The sequence below is a fragment of the Borostomias antarcticus genome, assembly GCF_949987555.1.
Source record: "Borostomias antarcticus genome assembly, chromosome: 11".
Classification (NCBI taxonomy): Eukaryota; Metazoa; Chordata; class Actinopteri; order Stomiiformes; family Stomiidae; genus Borostomias; species Borostomias antarcticus.
Genome location: NC_140244.1, coordinates 19,092,544 through 19,117,969, shown reverse-complemented (window position 1 = coordinate 19,117,969; position 25,426 = coordinate 19,092,544). Strand labels below are relative to the sequence as shown.

At 47.0% G+C, this 25,426-nt stretch overlaps 1 protein-coding gene across 3 annotated transcripts; it reads right to left on the bottom strand.

Moving 5' to 3' along the window:
* Positions 1 to 7,678: 7,678 nt before the first annotated feature.
* Positions 7,679 to 25,135, bottom strand: brpf1 (bromodomain and PHD finger containing, 1). 3 transcript variants are annotated; one of them, XM_084445594.1, is made up of 16 exons: positions 24,996 to 25,135; positions 22,859 to 23,649; positions 22,358 to 22,547; positions 21,022 to 21,309; positions 20,341 to 20,858; positions 18,268 to 18,460; positions 16,704 to 16,838; positions 15,520 to 15,648; positions 14,975 to 15,422; positions 14,353 to 14,667; positions 13,184 to 13,610; positions 11,459 to 11,592; positions 11,011 to 11,126; positions 10,267 to 10,421; positions 8,652 to 8,793; positions 7,679 to 7,854 (listed from the first exon to the last, which is right to left on the bottom strand). In XM_084445594.1, exons 2-16 carry the CDS (start codon positions 23,602 to 23,604, stop codon positions 7,831 to 7,833), a joined length of 3,960 nt encoding a protein of 1,319 aa, XP_084301720.1. In that variant the 5' UTR covers positions 23,605 to 23,649; positions 24,996 to 25,135; the 3' UTR covers positions 7,679 to 7,830. The 3 variants fall into 3 exon arrangements, with proteins under 3 accessions (XP_084301720.1, XP_084301718.1, XP_084301719.1); XM_084445592.1 differs by having other exon boundaries at positions 7,679 to 8,793; XM_084445593.1 differs by lacking the exon at positions 24,996 to 25,135 and adding an exon at positions 24,317 to 24,373 and having other exon boundaries at positions 7,679 to 8,793.
* Between the last annotated feature and the right edge of the window lie 291 nt (positions 25,136 to 25,426).

Here is a 25,426-nt window from a genome sequence, read left to right as displayed (position 1 = left end):
GTGTTTCTGCCAGGGAAGAGTACAGTATGATGCGCTGTGTTTCTGCCAGGGAAGAGTACAGTATGATGCGCTGTGTTTCTGCCAGGGAAGAGTACAGTATGGTGCGCTGTGTTTATGCCAGGGAAGAGTACAGTATGGTGCACTGTGTTTATGCCAGGGAAGAGTACAGTATGGTGTGCTGTGTTTATGCCAGGGAAGAGTACAGTATGGTGCGCTGTGTTTCTGCCAGGGAAGAGTACAGTATGCTGCGCTGTGTTTCTGCCATTGCACTGGAGGGCTAACGTTACCAAAAGCAAATGCATTGAGAGCTAACGTTAGCATGCTAGGATAATTAACACAGCTAGCTGACATTCCAAACATTAGGCTAGCTAACATCAACATGCTGGATAAAGACAGATAGCTAGCTGGATCAGACAGCTTTTTAAAAACTGTTGCCAATTACAGCTAACGTTATGGTTCGTTTATCTAACATTAGCTAGGTTGGCTACTAATCAGACACGATCATGGTAAAAACTTCCCAATTTGTATGACAACCACAAATACAATTAGGCCTATAAAATGTACAAATTATATTAAAATAAGAGGTGGTCATCATTGAGACTGCAACTATTCAATTGTTCTCAAGATGAGAAAAGGTTCAGAACTACCTTACCATGTTGGATAGATGGTGAAACGGCGCAGACAGGTTTCAGTTGGAGGCGGGTGCAGGGGAGTGGAGGAGGGTTTTTCAAACTTTAGGGTGACGCCAAGAATGGGAAAAACGTCACGAATTCGGAGTATTTTTACCCCGAGTCAAATTGGACTGAAAATGTTACGCTTCCAGTTTCTCAAAAACGACAAAACGGATATATTTAATGTTTTTATTGTGTTTCTTCAATGTCCTATTGTGCAAATAGCACGTTCAAACTCAAAAAAAGTGAAAATCACCATGTTAATCCTTTAACTAATAATTGCTTCCTCAGTAACTACTATAGTAGTCCCCATAAGTAGGCATAACTACTCATTAACTAAGCTCAGAAATAATCAGTAACTAATCATTAACTAATTATTGGTTCATCCGTAGTTACTCAGTAACTACTATAGTAGTTACCCAGTAACTACTCTTTTTTGTGTACCTTATTGTAAAGTGTTACCAGAAATACAATGTAGCCTATTAGTCTACTGTAAAATCAGATTTTCCAAATAAATTGTTGACAATTCATACACAATTTCAAAAAGAATGCTCTGTTCACATCTGTATTATTTAATTATTTAGCTAATTACTTAATATATTGAATTATTTAATATTGAGTCATACGGCCCTGTAGGCTACAGCCCACTAGCCGACTACCCTTCGGTTTATCTAGTATAGTCTACCTGTAACATTCAACGGGATCCTGGCATGCACCCGTATACAAGCAGAGCACGAGTCCTTGTCAGGAAAGAACTGGACAGTGGAGAGACTCAGCTGGGGGAAACTGTCTATACTGGAACCTGGAGAACAGAGAGCATAGGTACTTTAAAGCTGTTCCAAAAAAAAAATCATGTTTCGAACAAAGCGTGTGTGTGTGGGGGGGGGGGGTGTATAGGAAGGCAGACTCCTTGCGGACTGCCTGACACGCTGTTCGTTTCCATAAGAAAGCTCATTAGGCCTACTTTCTGCATTTTGGTTTGATTTTTTCCCAACTGTTGGGAGTTCTGATTGGATTGTAGCCTACTGGAAGCAATGGGAGAAACTACTATAGGATTTGGCCAGTAGCATAGGATATATAATATATATATATATATTCGTAGGCCTATACTATAATAAAGAAAAAGCATTAGGCCTAGGCTATATAAAAGGTAAATGCAAAATAATAATAATAATAATAAAAATAACAACAACAATAAAATGTATGACTTAATTTAACTTAAATTATCCCACAATGGTGATTGTCTGTTCCCTAGGGCCTATATTAAAATATAATATGCATTATATATGCAACCGTGCGCGCGGCTGGTGAAACCGCTGGATTCGTTGAAAGCGCAGCAGTGCGTGCGTTTGCGCATCTGGTGGGTTTGGACCGTAACACACGAGAATTGAAGACAAGATCCAAGCCAAAACAGGAAAATGTTACTGTAGCCTATTGGAAGGCCTTGGTAGCCTATGGACTACCTAATTTTGAAAAGAACTGAGTGAACTCACCATTTTGGTAATGACTCTATACGGGTTTAAAGAGAGAATGACAAAGAGAGAGATTAGGTCGAAGGAAATATTAATACAGTAGGTCTACAAGTGGCATTTGGCATACGACAATACAGTTAAGACTCGATCTCATGGGCTAATCTCGACAAGTGCCCCAAATATTCGGTTCTTTCATAATAGCGATTGATTTCAAATTACGCCATAATTGCTATGGCGTAATCCTCAACGAGATTCTTACCTCGGTTACTGTCAGTTTCAGGCGCCTTACGTTATATCCTTCCACTGAAATCGGCGGGCGTATCATGAGTATGCCTACGACAAAAACTGTGACAAATGCACGACACATCATGACCGCGACCCAGAGCTGTGGATCCAGGATTATTATTCCACCTTGTCCAACAAGGCAATGTCCTCTTCACTACGGAGGCGTCATTACGCGCAGACTTCCCTGCCCTGGTAGTGTAGGCTATGCTAAAGTGCTCACCTAGGCTACCTACACTGACAGTGAACATTAGGCTATACCAGTTCGGGTCTATATCTGCCAGACCATGAGTTTCCAACACCTCAGGACGGATAAAAAGCAGTCGGAACAACCTTGCTTTGCTCGCTCATAGAAAGAGAGAGAATAGCATAGCCTATGGGCTGGCAGTTGAGTTTGCCCCCACAAGTTAAGAATCACTGCGGCTCCGCCTCTCAAACCATAGATGTTGTCATCAACCGATCAGACACTTCTGCTCCGGTAGAGGTTATTCGTGAAGCTGATAATGAACGTGAGGTTATAGGCTAACTGAATTACACAACAAACCACGATGGCATGCAGGTCAACTCTGTGTGCGGCTTCATGAATAAAATGGGGCTTTGTTAAAAAGTCTTCCTGCTCATAGACGACACCCTGCCCTAATAGCTATACTGTTCCTGCGCGGAGGACCGGCTACCTTAGCTGATCATTAGTCTTGCTGGATAGTTTTTGTCAGCCAGCCAGCCAGCCAGCCAGCCAGCCAGCCAGTCTGTCTGTCTGTCTGTCTGTCTGTCTGTCTGTCTGTCTGTCTGTCTGTCTGTCTGTCTGTCTGTCTGTCTGTCTGTCTGTCTGTCTGTCTGTCTGTCTGTAAGGGGCCATATCCGTAGGACCCGTCTCATTACCGAACTCACAAGTGCATCTCCTTTCTAAACAAGTGAATATAAGAGCATAATCTGAAGCCAAAGTGCAAGAGTAGCAAAATAAAAATAATAGGTGCTTGTATAGCCGATACACTATATGGACAAAAGTATTGCTGGAACAGAAAAGGGCCTTCCCCAAACTGTTCCCTCAAAGTTTGAAGCATATATTTGTCCAAAATGTATTGGTAAGCTGAAGCATTAACATTTCCCTTCACTGGAACTAAGGGGCTTAGGCCAACCCCAGAAAACGATTTGGGAAGGCCCTTTTCTGTTCCAGCATGACTGTGCCCCAGTGCACAAAGCAGTGCACAGTGCAAGTCCATAAAGGCATGGTTAGGTGAGGTTGGTGTGGAAGAACTTGACTGGCCCGCACACAGCCCTGACCTCAACCACATCCAACACCTTTGGGATGAACTAGAAGGGAGATTGCGAGCTAGGCCCTCTCGTCCAACATCAGTGTCTGACCTCACAAACGCTCTTCTGGATGAATGGGCAAAAAATCTCACAGACACACTCCAAAATCTTGTAGAAAGCCTTCCCAGAAGAGTGGAAGCTGTTATACAGTAGCTGCAGGGGGGAAGAATTCCATATTATTTGCTATGAATTTAGAATGGGATGTCATAAAAGCTCCTGTAGTTGTAATGTGATAAAAAAACAACAACATATTTTTAACATAATTTTATATAGGCCAAATAAGTCACATTAAAGTTGTTTATCACTGCTATTTCCTGTGAAATTTGAGGAGACAGATTCTAAAAGTGATTGTTTTCATTTTGAGAGAGAGAGAGAGAGAGAGAGAGAGAGTACACCACCCAGACACCGACTGCTAAGCTACCTGTAAATGGTGACTATTTAACTTGATGGTAAGCCGGGGGCATTCCGGGTGAAGATTTCATAGTGAGTGTTGCAGATGGTCAAAGTAGGCTACTGTTGACTCCTGAATTGTATGTTTGCGTATGTGTGTGTGTGTGTGCGTGCGCGCGCGCATGTCTGTGTGTGTATTTGTGTGTGTGGTTAGGGTTAAAAACAGATGAAAGATTTCCTGCTTAGCAAGAATTACTGTAAACCCCCCCCCTCCCACACACACACACAGTACATACAAACACACATGCACTCACACCAAGCCCCTCAACCCCCCCCCCCCCTCCTTCCATAGAGAATTGCTCTAGACTGTGGGTGGATTTGCATAAAGATCAACTCATGACCTTGTTCCTTGAAATGCAGCCCTGATCGTATCTTATCTTACAGACATCACATCTCACATCTTTTGTCTAAAGCACCCGGTGATGTGTATCATATTTACTTTCACACAACCTCACAGCGTCTGTTCACGGCGGGGGAGTGGGGGTGGGGGGGGAAAGAATAGTGACTGGAGAGACCAGAGGCAAATATTCCTGACAGTTAAAGGAGTAGTAAAGGGAAAATGCATGTTTACTTATGAACCCGGTTACTTATGATCACTTACAATGGTTCAGATCAAAACGTTGACAAAGCTAGAATTTTCGAGAAAGTTGATAATTGCTATACCACCGTTTTGGTCATACAATGTGTGTGGGTGGGCATCTTGAAAAATCATTCAAAAACATGTTAAACTGATCTGAACCATTGTATATGATCATAAGTTACCTTAAAACAAGGCTAAACATGCATTTTTCCTTTACTACTCCTTTAAGCTGTTTAGTCAGTGAGTAAACAAAGAGGTGGTTAAGGGTTGAGGTTTGAGGTGAGTGGGTGGGGACATTTATCTGTTGTGTTTTTGTTCCCTAATAATACGCTATTGATGTTTTCAATAATCTCAGTTCTCACTGTAATAAAATCGCTTTGGATTGGTTTCCCAGACACATTTATGTTTAGTCCTAAAATAAAAATAATAATATAAAATAAAAAAATATAAAAAATATTGTTTTAAAACTTGGACCTCCAGTAACTGTTATCTGATCTGTATCACAATTCAGTACTGTGAAACAAGAACCCGCTTGTGACAGTAGAATCAAAACCCTGGTTAACACCTGCAATGAAGAATAGTATGATAATGAGGCATTCAGTGGACTGTCTCCAGGCCAGCGGTTACACCCTCCTCCTCAACCGTAGCTACAAAGGAATCCACCCACACAGACCAGGGATCAGAGCACACAAACAAATTTGCTATACACTCCCAAATGCTATTACTCATGCATGTACTCAGGTAACAAACAGTAGTCATAGCCCTGCATGGCACATGTTCATTCTTGATTATCAGAAAGATAATCTCACCATCCCTGAAATTGCGAAACCGTCAGAAAAGTAATTGTTCCTCTACTTTATAAGTAGATGTACTGGCTCCAGGAAGTACTTTCATGTGAGTGGCAGGCACTAAGACAGACAGTGGAGGATATGGCCTGCAGCTTGCTGAGCTGGTACAGTAGCAGTTCTACGGGAACATACAGGGGTGTTCATTTCAGCTTTCAACACCATAAACCTCTCCATTCTCATCACCAAACTCAAGGACTAGGAACTTAACACCTCCCTGTGTTGACTTCCTGATGGGCAGACCTCAGGTGGTGAGCGAAGGCAGTCCTCAACACGGGAACACCCCAGGGCTGTCTTGTGAAGATTGGGGCTGTATTTCTAACAATTGTATTTTTGCTGTACAGAATTGAGTCCAGTGAGCCTAAGAAGCAGTTAAAATAATTGTTAAGATGTGCTTGTGTGTGTGTGTGTACCAAGCAATAGAAGAGCATTTGGGGAGACATAGCAGACAGGAGGCAACATTTGGGGTGGGAGCGGAGTACAGCAGATACTAGTTTAATAATCAGAAATGCAAAGTTGGTAGTGCGCCCAGAATTGTGTGAATGGGCTGCTTATTCACCAGAATACTGTAAGACAATGTATGAGCTCACACCTTGTTTATTTCTATGATAAAGGAAACTGTCTCTGAATGTAACTTCTTATTTTGATCCTCAACTCTCTTGTCTCTCTTAGACTACCCGCAAACTTGCAATCAATCTGATCAAACGTGGATTGGATTCCAGGATGTTTTTGTCACAGACTCGACTCTCGCCCATCAAACATAGAGGGACATCTTGAGGTCCATCAAATCAAATGAAATTGAAATGAATGCATCTCCTTCACTTGTCCCCACTACTGTACTCCCTGTACACACACAACTTCATAGTCATCTCTGATTCGAACTCTATCTTCAAGCTCACTGATGATACAGCTGTGGTGGCCTGATGTCCAACAATGATGAGAAGGTCTACCTGGAGGAGCTGGGTGCCTGACTAGGTGGCGTCAGAACAACAACCTCCACCTGAACGTCAGTAAGATGAAGGAGATGCTAGTGGACCTATAGTCCTCTAAACATCAATAGGACCCTAGTGGAGAGGGTGGACAACTTCAGTGTCTTGGTGTCCAGATTACTAAGGACCTGGCAACAAACATAGATACAGTACTGTGGTGAGGAAGTCATGGCAGAGACTGTATCATCAGACGTCTGAGGAAATTCTCAGTGTCTCCCCAGATGTTTCAGAGTTTCTATACATGTATCATTTGAGAGCATCCTGGTTCCTGTCTGGGAACGGTATGGGAGCGATACCATAAGGTCCTGCAGAGTGGCACAGTCAAGCAGAACGTATCATGGGGGGGTTCTCCACACCTCCATCTACACTTGGCGCTGCAAGACCAGGGCCAGGAGAACCGTGAAGGACCCCAGCCACCGCGACAACGGGGTCTCTGCTGCGAAGAGGCTCACTGGAGGTTCTACCCTCAGGCCATCCGGATCCTATAGTTAACTCAACTGTGAAATTAATCTGTATATATCTTTGTATTCTTATAGACTTAACATTCTTATAGATTTAACCCAACTGTAAATTCATCCGTGCATATCTTTCAGTTCATTCCATTCTTGTATTATTTTTGTATATTTTGTATACTTCATTTTTTAACTTACTTTACTTTGTTACTACTACTTTTACTTTTTAAGCACATCTCCAGTAGGAGCCAGAAATAACATTTCACTGCACATCATATTGAATGAATGTACAAATAAAACAGACTTTGACCTTAATTCCACACAAGCTAGCTTCCTGTTCAGAACAAGGAAACCAAAACCAGGAAATGACTAAGAATTTTAAGTTTAAAGTCTTATTTTGTTATGAGGACCTGGACGCTCATGACAGACAAAGGCTAAACCAATAGAGGATCTAGCTAAAGTCACTCAAAATACACATTGCATTCATACACACACCCAACAGACCACGGCAAGACAACAGGTGTACAAAACTCAATTCTTTTATTAAACTTCTATCTTATGTAATCTGTATATATAAAAGTTCTAAAGCCATTGGCCTGAGACTAGAACAGACAGTGAGGCTGGCTTCTCACATCCACATTCCAATTATTCCTCGTTATTCACCAGCAGCCAGAACAAAACAGACAGTAACGGCGAACCGTCAACGGAGGCGACGAATCGGCACGTGAAGAACAGAGAAGAAGAGGACTGCGCAGGAAGTGTCGCCGACATGGTCCAACTACTGGAGTGGAGAGCGGAGGTCCTTGAGAGGCGGAATAAATAACAGAGGCTGGTTTGCTCACAGTAGATAGGCCTTGCCCTCTGACCCCGTGCTCCACTGAGACGTGATTGGACACAGGGCACAAGGGGGCGGGGCATAAGGGGTTGTGTGGAGAACATGTTGGATCGTTGGTACCACGGTAACCATACCAGGGGTGTGAATGAGTGTGTAAATGCATATGAAGCTTTGAGTGTACAGTTAAGTATCTGCGCTTCCCTAATTGGGTGTGTCTGCGAATACATGTGCACGCATGTGTGTGTGTGTGTTTGATTGGTGTGTGTTTTGGATTTCAACTCTGTTTTCTTCTTTTACTCATTAACAATGACTCAACCACATACAAGAAATATTCTGAATCGTGATTCTGGGCATAGTATTTTTTTCCATTATCTTAATACCCTTCTTCAATTCTCTTAAATACATATTTTACATCTCAGATTAAATACCGCCATGTGTGTTAAGGTGTGTGAGTGTGTCGAGGGGCGTATGTGCTTTCCATGAAGTGCTACTGGCATATTCCCCTGTGGGCTGGGTGTACAGGGCATGGCTGCATCAACACTGAGACCCAAACACCAACACCCCGACCCCATCCATACCTGGTAGGCCAGCAGGAGAAGTGTGTTTGTTTGTTTGTGTGTGTCTGTGTGTGTTTGTGTGTGTACTGGGAGATTGTTTACATGCATGTTGCTTTTCACGTGAATTTGCATTTTGTGCGCGTGTGTGTGTGTGTATGTGTGTGTTCAGTCGCTGTCACTGGTGTCACTGCTGGGGTCTCCCTGCACCTTGTTGCGGTGCTGCATGGCGCGGTGGTAGGCCACCTGCACCGACTTGCGGATGTTGGACTTCCTTCCCTCCAGCATCTTCTCCTTGTCCAGCTCCTGGTCCACGCCCAGGGGAACCAGCTTAGAGCGCGGCAGCCACTGCCTGAAGACACACACACACGCGCGCACACACACACACGCACGCACGTGCACGCACACACACACACACGCACACACAGACACACACACAGTTCAACCCCAAACCACACACAGACTTTCTTGCCGACACAATGCACAATACTGCTGACTACCGCTGGAGCTTGGTGACCTAAAACACTGTGTTTTCTTACCTCCTTCTCGCTCAAATCACTATTGCCCTATTTTTCTTTCTTATCTTTTTTGCGCTTTTCTTGCACTTCTATGCTGGGGTGAAAAAATGTCCTTTGAAGTAGCGCTACATGCAGCTTCTAGGCTCAGGCTGCGTGCACACTATGGGTATTTTTTTAAATGCGCTGCGGATTTTGGCAGCTTATTTTCCCTTCAAAGCTATGGGAAAATATCAAAATGCGGGCGGATATTGAAATGCGCCGCGAATTTGTGCTGTGCACTGGCCAGAGCGGATTCCTGAAGTTGAAAATAGTTCAACTTTTTGAGAAATCCGCTATGACGTGGAGCGTATTTTTATCAGACGACCAATCATGACGGAGGTGGGATAGCAGGCACGGAGGATATCGTGAACCCATGATCGAGTCCGACCAACTCTCTCCTCTTCAGCCTCTAAATAGGCAGCCAGAGCAATCTTTCTACTTTTTGACATGACAGCAAAAGCCAAAAAGTTGCGAAGTGCAAGTAAATAATGTAACGGTTATTTACAAGATAAAACGTAAGGTACAATGTATCGAACTTGGGTAGAGTCAAGAATGTTGTTATGGAAACTAAATACACTTCGCAAGAGCCACATCTCTTTTTCAACACAAAATCCGCTCTGGGTAACTTATCCTCTACATTAAATATCCCCAGTGTGCACACAGCCTCAGACTGCACAATAGTACTGTCTGAGCTTTGCTGTGATCGGAATGTGTAGGAGAGACAGAGAACAGGAGTGGAAAGCAAATGCTAAATAAGGGTAAAACTAAGATAAGCTGAAACATGGATGAGACAGAGACAGAGAGAGAGAGAGAGAGAGAGAGAGAGAGAGACAGAGAGAGAGAGAGACAGAGACAGAGAGAGAGAGAGAGAGAGAGAGAGAGAGAGACAGAGAGAGACAGAGACAGAGAGAGAGACAGAGAGAGAGAGAGAGACACAGAGAGAGAGAGAGAGAGACAGAGAGAGAGAGAGATGGAGAGAGAGAGAGAGAGACAGAGAGAGAGACAGAGAGAGAGAGACGGAAGAGAGAGAGGAAGAGAGAGACAGAGAGAGAGGAAGAGCGAGACAGAGAGAGAGACAGACAGAGAGAGAGAGAGAGGAAGAGAGAGGAAGAGAGAGAGAGACAGAGAGAGAGAGAGAGACAGAGAGAGGAAGAAAGAGACAGAGAGAGAGAGAGACAGAGAAAGAGAGAGACAGAGAGAGGAAGAAAGAGACAGAGAGAGAGAGAGAGAGAGAGACAGAGAGAGAGAGACTGTGGAATTGTGCTGACCAGGTTCTCTTGTTGTCGAAGAAGAGCACCAGGAAGAGGTGTTCCCGGGCCTCCTGGGTCATCTGCTCGCCCAGCTTCAGTACGTCCAGGGGGGGAACGGGGATGGGCACGCCCCGGTGGAACACGCCCTCCCGTGGCATCTTGGGATCAATGATCTACAGGGGGGAGGAGAGGGGTTAGTCTGGGGCTACGCAGAGCAGCTTTCAACGGAAATTTAGATGGAAGTGTCATCATTCCTTGCAACTTGACAGTTAAAATGGAGAAACTCAAACGAAATCACGTTTGCGTCAACCACAAATCATCATTGTTATTATCATAACAAAAGTTATTTTACTCCATCAACGGATATAACAATGGTATTTTCCCCCAAAACAAATTTGGTCTCCGTCTCCATGGTAACCAGGCGGCCATTTGTTTTAAATGGAATTTCATGTGACAAATGTCTCATTTTTATTGTCCCTAGATACGATCAAGTTGCAGATGAGCTCTCTATTAGTTCCTAGTTCAGGGTGTGTTTGGACGCCAGCAACTATTGCCTTAGAGCGCATTGTGTTGCCCCTGTGTATGAAATGGCTATACAAATAAAGTTTGATTTGATTTGATTAGAGTGGGCACAGGCAGGTGCATGATGCTAGTGTGTGTGTGTGTGTGTGTGTGTGTGTGTGTGTGTGTGTGTGTGTGTGTGTGTGTGTGTGTGTGCGTGCGTGCGTGCATACATGTGTGTGTCAGAACTGTGTGCCTCACCAGAGCTGGGTAGGAGGGATAGCCTCTGCACTTGGCCCAGACCAGGTCCAGAGCATCCAGGGTAGAGTAGTCATCTGAGGTCATCCAGCAGCCTGACCGGCCCCGGCCGCGCACCACTAACAGGAACCAACCAACCAACGCACACAGTTACTCTGTTACACACTGCAACACCAATCTACTACCGGGTCATTCCATGTTAAATCAACCAACCATGGATATAGCTAAATATTTCTTGGACCAAATCACTTCCTGGTGATGATTCAGCAATGGGGAATCCAAAAAAAATGAAGAGCCCAAGAAATAACCCTTTGAGAAGATATTAATGAGCACGACGCATCAGAAGCGAGGGACTATGCAGTTGAATTTCAGACTGTGTGAGGTTGTCTGCTACATGTGTGCCGGCTCTGTTCCTCAGCTGATCGACTAATCGACTGTGCGTGTGACTCACGGTGCGAGACGCTCCGCGATCCTCCGACGGAGTAGGAGTCGTTCTCCGTGCCCGACGTCTCCTCGCTGCTATCCTCCTGGAAGGCCGAGCGGGAGAACGAAGGCTTCCCCCTGCCCTGTTTAGACGGAGTGGTACTGGGAGAGGGGAGAGGGGAGGGGGGGGGGGGTTAGTTCATGCTCACTGTACAAACACTAAGACATGAGTAGGCCTACGTCTTTGAAAAATAGAATAAAAATAAAAAATAATTTATTGCATGAGTGTGGCGTTTGGATTCTCAAACATGCTTCCTTCCTCCCTCCCTCCTTGCGGTAAAGTTTGATCTGTATCACTTCCTGTACACTTACTTCTGAACGAATCTGTCTGCGGCCGAGATAAGCGAGACAGTTCCAGTAAAAGCCATTCAAACAGAAGCCATAACTGTACCCCGTGTTTGATGAAACGCGTCACAGTTTGTTCTTTCTACCACTCTGGCAGTGGTGAATCATCACGGTACAACCTCACATTTAGGTTGCAAAATTAGGACTTTATTCATAGGCATATTTTCATAATTATTTTTTTAGGCCTAGACTGTAAATCTTTGTTAGTTTGTGTTAATCTTAACTGTAAATTACAAATTACACACACTCATAAGACGGGCTCAGTCATCACATCTCACATCTTTTGTCTAAACCACCCGGTGATGTGTATCATATTTCCTTTCACACAACTTCACAGCGTCTGTTCACGGCGGGGGAGAACAGTGAATGGAAAAACCAGAGGCAAAGATTCCTAACAGTTAAGCTCTTTAGTCAGTGAGTAAACAAAGAGGTGGTTAAGGGTTGAGGTTTGAGGTGAGTGGGTGGGGACATTTATCCGTTGTGTTTTTGTTCCCTAATAATACGCTATTGATGTTTTCAATAATCTCAGTTCTCACTGTAATAAAAACGCTTTGGATTAGTTTCCCAGACACATTTATGTTTAGTCCTAAAATAAAAAAAATAAAATAAAATAAATAAAATAAAATAAAATAAAATAAAATAAAATAAAATAAAATAAAATAAAATAAAATAAAATAAAATAAAATAAAATAAAATAAAATAAAATAAAATAAAATAAAATAAAATAAAATAAAATAAAATAAAATAAAATAAAATAAAATAACTTGTACCTCCAGTAACACAAAATGTTCATGAAACCAATGAGGCATTGTACCCATGTACACCTGCCGCCAAATGTAGCTATTAGCTGGCTAACGTAGCTATTAGCCGGCTAACACAAAGCTGTCATCGGATGATCTGCAAAGCACTTCATGGCTACTAATCTGGGGATCAAATTGAAAAACCCAAGCCGGCGTGAATATTAGAAAGGGATTCCATAACCTTAACAGCTGAGCTGGTTATGCTAAAAGACGTCTACGCTAGCTAGCGCCACTAGGCAGCTTTACAGACAGTAACGCTCGACCTGGGCATGCCTGGTCTTGTTCAACTGCCAACTGTAATCTGGCCAATCTGTTTTGAGGTGGTTTGCCCTTTGTAGAGTAGGCCTACCTTCTGAAGTTGTGGTGAACATGTGGTAATCTCACCCAATCTATACCTACATCCTGGAATGTAACATCTGGTTAACATGAGTGTGTGTGTGTGTGTGTGTGTGTGTGTGTGTGTGTGTGTGTGTGCGCCTGTGTGAGAGTGTGTGTGTGTGTGTGCGTGTGTGTGCGTGTGTGTGTGTGTGTGTGTGTGCGGTAGCCACCTGGTTCTGTCGGAGGCTGCGCTGCTGCTGCTGCTGGTCGTGGACTCTGAGTCGGAGCTGGACCGAGGGAGGCTCCTCTCGTTCCTGTAAACCCGGAAGCTCTCTGTCACCGGCTGGTTCCCCCCGTCAAAGCCGTTGCTGGGTAGCCCCAGCAGGAGGTCGTCGTTGTCGCTGTCGCTCTCCGAGCTGGAGCTGCTGTGGGGGCTGCGGGGCCTCTTCCTCTGCCTGGGGGGGGACAGCAGGGGCAGCTGGGGGGGGCCCACGGGGCTGGGGCTCACCCCCGTCCCCCCGTGGCCGGCGTCGCGGTTCTTCGGGGGACGGCCCGGCCTCTTGGGGGGCCCGGCGGTCTTGGGGTTCTTCTTGGAGAAGAGCACCGAGGTCCGGCGGCCCACCTCCGAGGCCAGGGCGGAGGAGGACGCGTTCAGATCTGCAGACGGGAGAGAGACGGCTCATGTCAACACGATGACCAGCGTGACCGGACGCACTGACCGATAACAGTCTGTATGTGGCGTGCGAAGGAGAATAATAAAGCAGTTACTGCGCATGCATATGACTGTCTGTCTCTCTCTTGTATAATTCCTAGCGTGTCAGTCTGATATTCCTAGCCTGGCTTCGCCAGACCTAATTTGCAAAAATGCGAAGGGTCTGGAAACTTACAGTTGCTTTCCGATTCCTTAGGGGCGTTACCAACAGGCTTAGATCAAAATGCCTCTGAGCGCAATTGGATAGACCTACACACGGCCGGACTGGGTGAATATTTGGGATATGTAGCCCCAGTCAGGCCATGAGCCGAGCCGACGCGGTGAGACGGAACACCTTCAGTTTCGTTTTGTTGACGGGGGGGGGGTTCTGCGGGGGGGGCAGGCCATTCACCGCGGGCCAGGCCAGTTGGCGCGCCAGGCCACCGGGAAAATTCCCGGTGCTCCCGATGGCCAGTCCGGCCCTGGACCTACAACCAATCTGCGAAAACGCCTCTATGGCGCTCCTCTGTTCCGTCATCTTATCAACCCCGCCCCATATTAGATAAACGGTTGTGATTGGCATGAACAAATTTCTGTTCGAGCGGATTCCGTTAGATTCCGGATTCCTTGGATGTCCAGACTGATCTGTGAGTGAAATCGAATGTGAGCTGGCGAGAGCAGGCTGTGATACCCCCCCTCCAGTCTCACCCTTCCCGCTGATCTCCTGGCTGCTGCTCTCGCCGCCCTCATCGTGGTGACCCGTGGCGGAGGGGTGGTGGGCGAGGGATGGACCCCGGTCGCCGCCGCTGCCGACCCCCGGGTCCCGCCCCGACGCGCCGGCCCCTCCCTCCCGCTGGTGGGCCAGCTTCCTCTTGATGACCGTCATCTCCTTCCTCAGGGCCTTGGCCCTCCGCGAGCGGCCGATGCTGTGCTGCCCCGAGCTGACCTCATCAAAGCGCGCCTGCAGGAAGTGCAGTTGCTCCTCCAGAGGGAGCCGGCGCCGGTTCTCTGGCTGGAGCAGGTCTGAGGGAGAGAGAGAGAGAGAGGGAGAGAGAGAGAGAAGGAGAGAGAGAGAGAGAGGAGAAGGAGAGAGAGATAGAGAGAGAGAGGAGAAGGAGAGAGAGAGAGCAAGAGAGAGCGAGAGAGGAGAAGAAGAGAGAGGAGAAGGAGAGACAGAGGGAGAGAGAGAGAGCGAGAGGAGAAAGAGAGAGAGAGGGAGAGAGAGAGAGATAGAGAGAAGGAAAAAGAGAGATGTTACATGCTCTCGTACGCCAACTTGCCCTCACGGGCAGGGAGAGACGGGTGTGGCCGTCGAATCCGGGCCGCTCACCTTCCTCATTGGACGAGAGCGGTCTGTCTCGTTCTCTCTCTCTCTCCCTCTCTCTCTCCCTCTCTCTCTCTCTCTCCCTCTCCCGCTCCCTCTCCCTCTCCCTCTCCCTCTCCCTCTCCCTCTCCCTCTCCCGCTCCCGCTCCCTGTCTCTGTCGTGCTGGCAGTCGGGGCTGGGCTCCCGGGGGAGGAGCATGCCCGTCTCGTAGTCGATGCCTATTCGCTCGGCCTGCCGGCGGGCGGTCCGGATCACGGCCCCGCCCATCTCCCTCAGACGCAGTGCGGCGCGGTAGAAGACGGTGTCCTTGGCGTTGTACTTGAGGCAGTTGTTGACGATGAGGCCAAAGTCTGCCTCGAAGGCCTCGAAGGTGAGGTAGCGGTGGGCCTCGAGGCAGTTCCACATGGTCTGGAAGTCCATCGGCCTCTCGATGTGGTCCAGGTAGTCGGGGACCTGGAGACCGACACAGAGGTCATCAGGGGCCATCCAGCGGACACAACGTCCTAACCGTGTTTTTTTTTCCGAGTGCGTGTGAGTGTGTGTGCGTTACCTCAGCCAGGGGTACGGGCTCGGTGAAGAAGTTGCTGGTGTCTCTTTCCTGCAGCTGCTCCAGAGTGCTCCTGAGAAGCACCAGGAAGGGAGTAAGCTGCATCTCTAGCGCCATCTGCTGCACCTTGATCTAAAGGAACACACACACACACACACACACACACACACACACACACACACACATTAGAACAGAGCGCAAACATACATGCTCGCTGTAGAAACACTGTGTCGAGTGTAGGGCTGCTCCCTGAAAGAAGACGAGTCGAATCGTCAGTCGGAAACCCTGAAGTCGACTGAGATTCTTGGTAGTCGAGAAGTCGTTTCCTTGCTCCACTGTCAAGATGCGCTGGTGGGCTCAGACCATTCACTTGCCTTGTGATTTATACAGGACAGGCCAGTCATTCGTTTTAGACCTAGGCTGTTACTGTAGCTGTTTGTTGTGCAGTAAAAAGTGACTTAAGACTGATATAGCGGAGGAAAGAAGGCAGGGAGTCCCTCTCCCCACAGTTGTGCGCCTAGCCTACTGTGCGCCACCAATCACATGCAATTCCCAAACGGAATATCATATCACAACACAAAACTGCTTTCCTAGATCAATCTTCTAAGATATCTGCTGGAAAAATATTTTCCTATAGACAGATTGAGCTCTAACACCTGCAAAAATGCTTCAGTGACAGTCAAAACATTTCCTGTTGACTGCTGCCCAACGGATGAGTCTATTCGCGCACGCTTTCAAACGTGCAGTTGAGGAGACTATCGTCAAATCGCCCAACCCTAATGTAGGCCATGGGGAACACAGCATACAAACATGGGGGCATCTGAAGTAGACGGACAATGTGGGCTAGATGATTCATGTTTAGCAAGAAAAACAGGTGTCTTATTGTGCTGCCGAATTTTAGTTAGTTTTACAGCTGTCCCAACTCCCACGGTGTCCCCTCAGCCTAACGTTAGACATATTGTACTGTATGTTGTTGTGTTGTGTTAACTTGTGTTGACTGTTAAGCCAGTCTAAGACAATTTTCTGTCACGACAGACAATAAAGTTTTCTCAATCTGAATATGGGGAAAAAGAGGAGGAACACATTGTCAATTATCTTCGAATCTGATTCGACTCCAGTTAATACTTGAAGTGTAGGTTTGCATACTGTAGAAGAAGACCCTGCTTAAATACGCGTGCACCCCTCACCGTCTCCCTCTTGAGCTTCTCCCTCTTGCGGATGAGCTCCACCAGCAGCCGCGCTCTCTCCAGGTCGTGTCTCAGCCTCTGCCACGCCTTCAGCTGCTCCTTCAACGCCGACTGCTTCTCCTCGCTGTCCCTCGGCTGTTCCAACACACACACACACACACACATTAGACTGACAGCGTAACACACACCTTCAAACAGGCTTTCCCGAGAAGATATCTGGGCTTTGAGCCCAAGAGGCACAGACACACCCCTAGCTGGCATAACTTAAACATACTGTCAGGTGGCAAACCCTTAACTCCTCAATCATTGTGGAATATAACAGGTATACGAACACTGGAAGATGTTTCAGGTCATCAGAACATTCAATTCTAGATTTCCCTGATTTAATGTTCCATTTCCAATTTGGTGTCCCGGGAAACTCATTGTTCCTCTACTTTAGGTTGAGATCAGCTCTTAAGTCACTCAAGGTTCCCTGGGGACCTGAATTAGCCAGCCACCCGATAGTGTCTTTGATACACAGAGCACCTCAAAGAGGGACAGTCTCTTACATATATGACCGCCTCATGGTACACTCCTCTACAGATCTACCTGGGCTCAGGCCATGGGACAATGACTTACCTCAGGGGGGGGGGGGGGGCATAGACTGGGAAGCTGTATGGGATAATGTTTTTGGGGCGTCTAAAGATCCGAACCACCAATTAATCCACTACAAGATCTGCCATAGAACATACTTAACACCACATAGGAGACATCTGATGGGTTTGGCCCCTCACCCATATTGCACATTCTGTGCTCAGAGAGTGGTGGGCACTCTGATGCATGTTTTATGGGAGTGCCCAGAGGTGCAACAATTCTGGGTAAATGTGGTGGACAAGACGTCTGTCTTAGTGGGAAAGCAGTTCCCCCTGGACTCTGCTGTCCTCCTTTTGAATGACGACTCCAGGTTTAAGATATCTGAGAATGAACGTAAGCTGCGGCTGGCTGGTATGACAGGAGCAAAAAAAATCACAGTTTTATGCTGGTTACCCTTCCCCCCCCCCCCCCCCCCCCCCCCCACCCCACCAACTATCGATAAAACATTGGCTACAAGCTCTTCTTGATGTGATATATCTAGAATTGTCATCAGCAAGGGTAAATGGTGCCAGGGTACGAACTGAATATGTAGAGAAAGGCTGCAGAGGAGGTTAAAACTTTACTGTCATGAGCTCAAAGCGTGCTTGGTTAATTTTATTTCTGGTGAATGTTTTACAACCCCTTGTAGGTGAATATTTTTATTGTTACTTTCTATGTATTCATTCCTTTAATCCTGATTGCTTTTTATTCTGTAAGGAGTGATTTCTTCTGATCTGTTTGTGTGTTCCAGGGGGGGAGGGTTGTTGGGTGGGATGGGGGAGGGGAGTTGACTGTGCCATGTTTCTGTACGATTCAAAATGTGTAATGTAAATGTTGCCCCCCCCCAGGGTGTTTGGAAATTTAAAATAAAAAAAACAAAAAAACAGGCTTTCCCGTCAGAACTTTAGCAGCGTCCGCTGGGGCGGAGGAGCCGGCCGGCGTGGAGGGTTACCGTGGGGACCTGGGACGGCGGGGGCTGAGGCTGGAGCTGGTCGGCGTTGCGCTGCGACTGCAGGTGCGTCTGGAGCCGGCGCAGCAGAGGGACGCCATTACGGCTCTGCCTCTTCAGGGTCCAGTAGCTGTGTAGCCGCTGCATGAACTGGCTCTTCCTGGGCACCGTGAGGTTACTGGTGATCTTACTGAGCCTGGAGGGGCGGGGGTGAGGGGGTTATTCAGTTGAAAGTTGTATTTGTCACATACAGTGTACAATGTACAGTGAAATGTTGGTGTTTTAAAATGTTCCTATGGTACGTGTGCTCAACAAAGTAAAAAAAAGTTGATTAAATAGGTACAAAATATGCAAAAAACAAATAGCCACTTGTTGTACTCGAGGTAGATAGTCTTTGTGTCAGAGCTGTATACTGTAGTCAAGCTGGAAAGTCTGCACACCTCTTTCACCTTCACCACATTTTATGTTACAGACTTATTCTGCAATAGATTGAGTTAATTTTTTGCCTCAAATCTACACACAGCAGCCAATAATGATGAAGTAAAAACTGTTTAAGAAAGTATGTGATTTTATTTTATTGACAAAAAATAGGTCATTTAGGGGTTCCAAATCTGTACACACCCTTAGCCTAATACAGTAATTGGTTGATGTACCTTTGGCAGTAATTATAGCTTCAAGGTGTCTTGGGAAAGAAGCTATAAGCTTGGCACACTTGTTTCTGAATATTCTTGCCAATTCCTCCTGGCATATCCTTGCAAGCTCCGTCAGGTTGGATGGGGAGCGTCGGTTCACAGCCATTTTCAGCTCTTTCCACAGATGTTCAATTGGATTCAGGTCTGACCTCTGGCTGAGCCACTCAAGGACATTCACAGACTTTCTCTGAAGCCGCTCCTTTGTGCTCTTGGCTGTGTGCTTTGGGTCGTTCCCATGTAGGAAGGTAAATGTTCTTCCCAGTCTGAGGTCGAGAGTGCTCTGGAGCAGGTTCTCTTCAAGGATCTCAGTGTACTTAGCTGCATTCATCTTTCCCTCTATCAGGACTAGTCGCACCGTTCCCGCTGCTGAAAAACATCCTCACATCATGATGCTGCCACTGCCATGCTTCACTGTAGGGATGGTATTAGCCCGGTGATGAGGAGTACCTGGTTTCCTCCAGACGTGACACTTGGTATTCAGGACAAAATGTTACATTTTGGTTTAATCAGACCAGAGAATCTTGATTCTCATGGTTTGAGAGTCCTCTATGTACCTTTTGGCAAACTCCAAGCAGGCTGTCATGTGCCTTTTACTAAGGAGTGTCTTCCGTCTGGCCACTCTACCATACAGGCCTGATTTGTGGAGTGCTGCCTGGATGGTTGATCTTATGAAAAGTTCTCCCATCTCCACAAGGATACACTGGAACTCTGTCAGAGTGACCCTCGGGTTCCTGCTCACCTCCCTGGCCAAGGCCCGTCTTCCCTGATTGCTCAGTTTGGCCGGGCGGCCAGGTCTAGGAAGAGTCTTGGTGGTTCCAAACTTCTTCCATTTACGAGTGGTGGTGGCCACTGTGTTTTTTGGGACATGGGAAATGTTTCTGTACCCTTCTCCAGATCGATGCCTTGACACAATCCTGTTTCTGAGGTCTGAAGATAATTCCATCTCATGGCTTAGAGTTTGCTGATCTGATGCACTGTCGACTGTGGGACCTTAGGCAGGTGTTGGCAATCCCCAATCATGTCCAGTCAATTTAATTTACCACAGGTAGAAACAACTCAAGCAGTACCAGTGGAAACAAAATGCACCTCAGCTCACTTTTGGGTGTCATATCAAAGGGTGTGCCAACTTTTGTACATATGGTATTTAGACTTTTAAAATTAGCACAAATATCTAAAAACCTGTTTTCACTTTGTCATTATGGGTTATTTTGTGTAGAACTTTGAGGCAAAACAATCTATTATAGAATAAGTCTGCAACGTAATAAAACGTGGAGAAGGTGAAAGGGGTGTGCAGACTTTCCGGCTTGACTGTATGTATCATATGGTGTATCGTGTGTAAGTGTGTGTGTAAGAATGTGTGTGTGTGTGTGTACTGTATCTGTACCTATGAGGGGGTATGCAGGGCACAGACACCACAGGTGCTGCGTTCCTCTTCTCCGCCAGGATCTTCCTGGCCCTCTTCATCTTCAGCCTGGACTTGGCCTTGGCCCTCTTGGCCCGCTCAGAGCTCCAGCCCTTGGAGTCGTCGTCGTGGCCGATACTGGGCTCGTCGTCCTCCTCCAGCTCCCCTTCGCTGTGGGAGGAGCCCATACTGGCGCCGCCCACCCCGCCCAGGGGCCGCGCCGAGCCCGGGGGCGTGTGGATGTCGCAGTAGGCAGTCTTGCGGACGCTGAAGGAGGTCCCGTTGGCGCCGGTCTCTCTGACGGGCTCCATCTTCATGTAAAGGCCAGCCTGCTGGGCGCAGGTGACGTGGAAGGCGGTGTAGCAGTTGGCCTTGTGACACTGGATGCAGGCCCCCGAGCCACGCTGCTTGCAGATGTAGCAGGTGAGTTTCCAGCGCGCCGGGGGGATGTGCTCGATGCTGTCGATGGGCTCCAGGAAGACGGTGTTGGCGAAGCACACCTGAGTAGAGAGGGAGGGGGGACAGGTGTTGAGGCGGGAGGGAGGGGGGACAGGTGTTGAGTCGGGAGGGAGGGGGACAGGTGTTGAGGCGGAGGACATTCACGTGGACAGCTGAACATGTGCGTAGGCATGTGCGTGCGCACGACCGATCCAAATCACTCACCTCCGGGATCCAGAGGGCGCAGACCACGTGCGCCCAGCGGGCGTCGTCCGTCTGTTTGAAGGCTCCTCCCTTGTTGGGGCAGAGGGCGCAGTCCACGGCTCGGCTGGGGGACTGCAGGCACCGTCGACACAGCCACTGGCCCTCGGGGATGTAGGGCACGCCGTAGCACTCCTGGTGCACGGCCAGGTTACACATGTCGCAGAACAGGATCACGTTGCTGTTCTGGCACTCGCCGTCGTTACAGATGCAGCAGACGGCGTCTTCGTCGATGAGGGCGCTGGGGTCCGCCTGGGGGAGGGGGGGGGGGTACGAGAGACAACCTCAAATATTCGCAAGGCCATTTCCCGCACTTCAACTATATGTTTATTCTAATTCCTGTGTTGTTCACTCGGAGAAGAAGGCAGGGGTGCAAACTCGTGGGTGACAAAGATGTGAACCCTCTATGGAAGGATTTTAGTATCAGCTTTAAAATGTGGATTTACACTGGATTTTCGCATAAGGATATAGGGATTTGTCATGGTCAAAGGGAAGCACTGGCATTTTTATTTTTTCCCTGTATCTTTTCGGGTGCTGGTGTCTCTTTTGCTCCTGCTGTTGGTCTCACTTAGCCTACTGAAACCTGTAGCACACTAGTTTAAATCTAGTTTTAGTGACTAAATATCATTAAGATTTTAGTTGACTAAATCTTAAGTCGAACAGGTTTAGTTAAAGTGTAATGCATTTTTTAGGCTAAGCGTTTCTCTAGAATTTCTTAACTCATACACTGCGCTTTCCCATCGCACAACAGAAAAGCAGGTCTGTTATTAGATTCACATGGAGGATGAGGGCCCTCAATCTTTGCAGCCTGGGTCCAGACATTCAATTCCACCCACTCCACCAAACGTTAATTGGCATTCTGTCTGACATCGGGCTAACATCCTTGTGGACCAGGCTATTTGGTAGAAACAGCCAGAAATGTTTTTTAAAGCCATTTTAAGTTTTTGATTTTGGTAGGCTACTATCAGCCCTATAGTTTATTGTGGTACAAAATAGATGGATGTAGAACACCTATTTGAAAGTGAAAGTAAGTTCGGTCACGTTACAGTCCGTTACAGTCCGATACAAACCATACACAAGCTAAACTGCACTACCTTATAAACACCCCCCCCCCAATTTCAAAAACTCACCGGATCTACATGAATCACACAAATGACCTATTTTGAATTCAAAACGGCGAATTTCACCGAAAGGTGACAAGTTTGCACCCTTAGGAAGGTATACACTACACTACATGGATTAGAGAGAGAGAGAGAGAGAGAGAAAGAGAGAGAGACAGACAGAGTTAAACCTAACCCACCTTGTTGTGGCTCTCGAAGTAGGACTCCTTCTCCAGCCGGTCCATGAGATACTCAAAGACCTCCTGAGGGATGGGTGTCACGCCGTCGCTGCGACGCTTGTCATTCATGATGTCCAGCCAGATGTAATCCTCCTCGTCTATGTCATACTCCACCTCCTCATCCAGCTCCTCCACAGACTTATCTATGTACCTGAGCGAGAGAGAGAGAGAGAGGGAGGGAGGGAGAGAGAGAGAGAGAGAGAGAGAGAGGGAGAGAGAGAGGGAGGGAGAGAGAGAGAGAGAGGGAGGGAGGGAGGGAGAGAGAGAGAGAGAGAGAGAGAGAGAGAGAGGGAGGGAGGGAGGGGGAGAGAGAGAGAGAGAGAGAGAGAGAGAGAGGGAGGGAGAGAGAGGGAGAGAGAGGGAGAGAGAGAGAGAGAAGGCGTGAGTAACCAGACAACAGAGGTGGAGATGAAGGTTCTTCAGCCGGTCTTTATCCCTGTGAAAACAGGCCTGGCTACTGACCTGTAATAGGAGCAGGGTCGCGGAGGAGCATCCGGCCTGTCCTGGTCCAGTTCTCTGAACACCACCTCTGGCAGTTTGACCGCGGGGCCGGAGGAAGAGCTGTAATGATGGGATGAGCCCTCTTTCTTCTTCTCTTTACTCTTGTGCTTCCCAGACTTGGGCGTGGCTCCCTTGCCGCCGTTGGCCGCGGGGGTGTCCGGCCGGTCCTTGCCGTTACCCCCCGCCTCGCTGCCCCCGGCCCCGCTGTCCCCGCCGTTACACGTCCCTCCCCCGCCTCCGCCGGTGCCCGAGGACGGAGGGTCCTCCGTCCCGCTGTCGTCCTCGGACACCACATCGATGTTCTCGAATATGCTGATGCGGTGGATGCGTCCGTGGATCTCCAGCTCCACCATGCGCTGGGCCTGAGCATAGGTCATCGTCTCCCTGCCCGGGGAGTGAGACCGCTCGGATCTGTTGGGACTACCGGGGGTGGTCCCTCCCTGACCACCCATACCCGGCACACCTCCCTTCCCCACCCCCCCCTCCCCGTCCCCCACCAGCGATACACGCGGGGGACGACCCTTCCTCCTCTTTTGGGGCATGCCCGGTGCAGGAGTAGGGTTGTCGTGGTCATAGTGGTATAAGTGGTACTCAATGCCACTGTAGCTCTTGTAAACCTTGCGGCATGTCTCAACGGGGCACTCGTAGGGGGGCTTGGTGGCCCGCAGATTGTGACAGAAAGTCTTCACATCAAAGTCCAGCCCCATTGTGCCAACGGCCACTGCTGGGACAGGAGCTGTTCAAGCTTACATCTGGAATACAGACAGAGGGAGAGAGGATCATACACGCGATTGAAATGTAACCAGCTGACTTCCTGTTTCCTTTCTCTACTCAAAAAACATTGCAACTGTCACTCTAGACTTTCTGAGAGCTTCACAACTATTGGTCATGCTCTTTCAACTAACTAAAATACAAAAATGAAAGAGAAATACTCGAAATACTTATCAGCAGCCCTATGTCCTCCTGTTGACTGAAAGAAACAAAATGCTACCCATGGGGGCATGTGGCTATAGCTGTCTTTTCCATGCCAAAAAAATGCATATAAGTAATAAAATATTAAAAGCAGCTCGCTATTTGTGTGCAAAATGCTTCACGGATGTCATTATTGTCTAATGCAATTTGCTAGTTAACTACCATGTATGAACCAAGCAAACCTGACTCCTGTCTCTTAGCTCATTTAAAAGAGTGATTACAGCCAGACTGGTGGTAGACACAAATTAGAATGTTGGGTTGCTAAGTAACGGAAGGAAATATTGTAGCTGACTAACTTTGGCTAACGTGGTAGCTAACGTTATAACAAATTAATTCAAGTATCTCTCTAAAATATCTTACTCTGTGTCTTCTCCCACTCTTGATTATATGACTACAGTAACGTTGGATTACTTTTCTAAATGTAACGTTACGATCATTTCTACTAACTTGTTATCTTATGTGTCTTGGTCGATAGCTGTGGCTACTCCGTCTGGTTGTTTGGATATTGTCATCATGTAGATATAGCCTGTGTAGTTCCATTCACGTGCTTAAAATCTACCAGCACAAGCACATACAACAAAAAGAACCCAGCATAAATTATCTCTATGCTACATCCTTGCTTTGCTAGAACAATCGGCAACATTGTTGTTAGCTACATTTTGTCAACGCTCTCTGAGTTGATACATGTAACAGAGCATAGATAGCTCAATGCTAATGTTTCCCTCCACAATATGACATCACCCTTCACCAGATAGATACACAAGAATTGGCTACATTAGACTGTGATCAGAATGTATGAATGTACAGAGCTAGCAAAGCTAGAAAACATTTCCATCGGCGTTGTAACGTTGAGCCAATGTTACGTTATAGCTTCAAAGAAATGAGGAGAAATGAACACATTTCTAATAGTAATCTTGCATGAGCATTGATACAACTGGATCTCCTATAACTGGATCGCCTTACGTTTGCAGGGTCCATAATGTTTCAACAATGTAAAGGGTGATCAACATGCAACCCAAGATACAATAAGCCATAGCATTCAAAAAGCCCACGTTACAAATGTGACCCTATTTCTCCCAGAACACCTCGAGTCCACAACCAATGCTGTGGATTAATAAACACTTACTACTCAAGGATCCTCAAGCTTGTGTGCCGCAAAATCTCTCGCACCAGATCAGTAAATGGAACGTCTTTTGATCAGTTTTAGAAAATCGTTTAAAACCAAATCTGATCACGAAAATCGTAGCTAGTACACGGTGGTTTTAAAAACAACACATTATCCCAGCGTTTCCATTGTGATAGGAATAATTCAGGAACTCAAACGAACAAAGGTAGCCACTGCTGTACGCCATGGGCGCGCGTGGGCACATTCGTCAGATAGTGAAGGTGTTGTTTCTTGCTGCTGTTATGGAATTATATCCATATATAAACTGTTGAACCTCAGTCCAGTTTTGTTCACGGTGTTATAACAACCAATAATCGCGTAGACAATGGTCTCCAAATTATCATATGCAAATCTTTGGCTATTCTTTTCAGAGTAGCGAATCTGCAAATATG

Bases quoted from the DNA above. Each gene is read 5' to 3' on its own strand.
- brpf1 (XM_084445592.1), bottom strand. From the start codon at position 23,604: ATGGGGCTGGACTTTGATGTGAAGACTTTCTGTCACAATCTGCGGGCC. The intron at 20,859-21,021 runs GTGAGTGATTTG...CTCTCTACTCAG, and splicing joins GCGCCCTCTGGATCCCGGAG to GTGTGCTTCGCCAACACCGT. The intron at 16,839-18,267 runs GTAACCCTCCAC...GTGTTGGAACAG, and splicing joins CGCCGTCCCAGGTCCCCACG to CCGAGGGACAGCGAGGAGAA.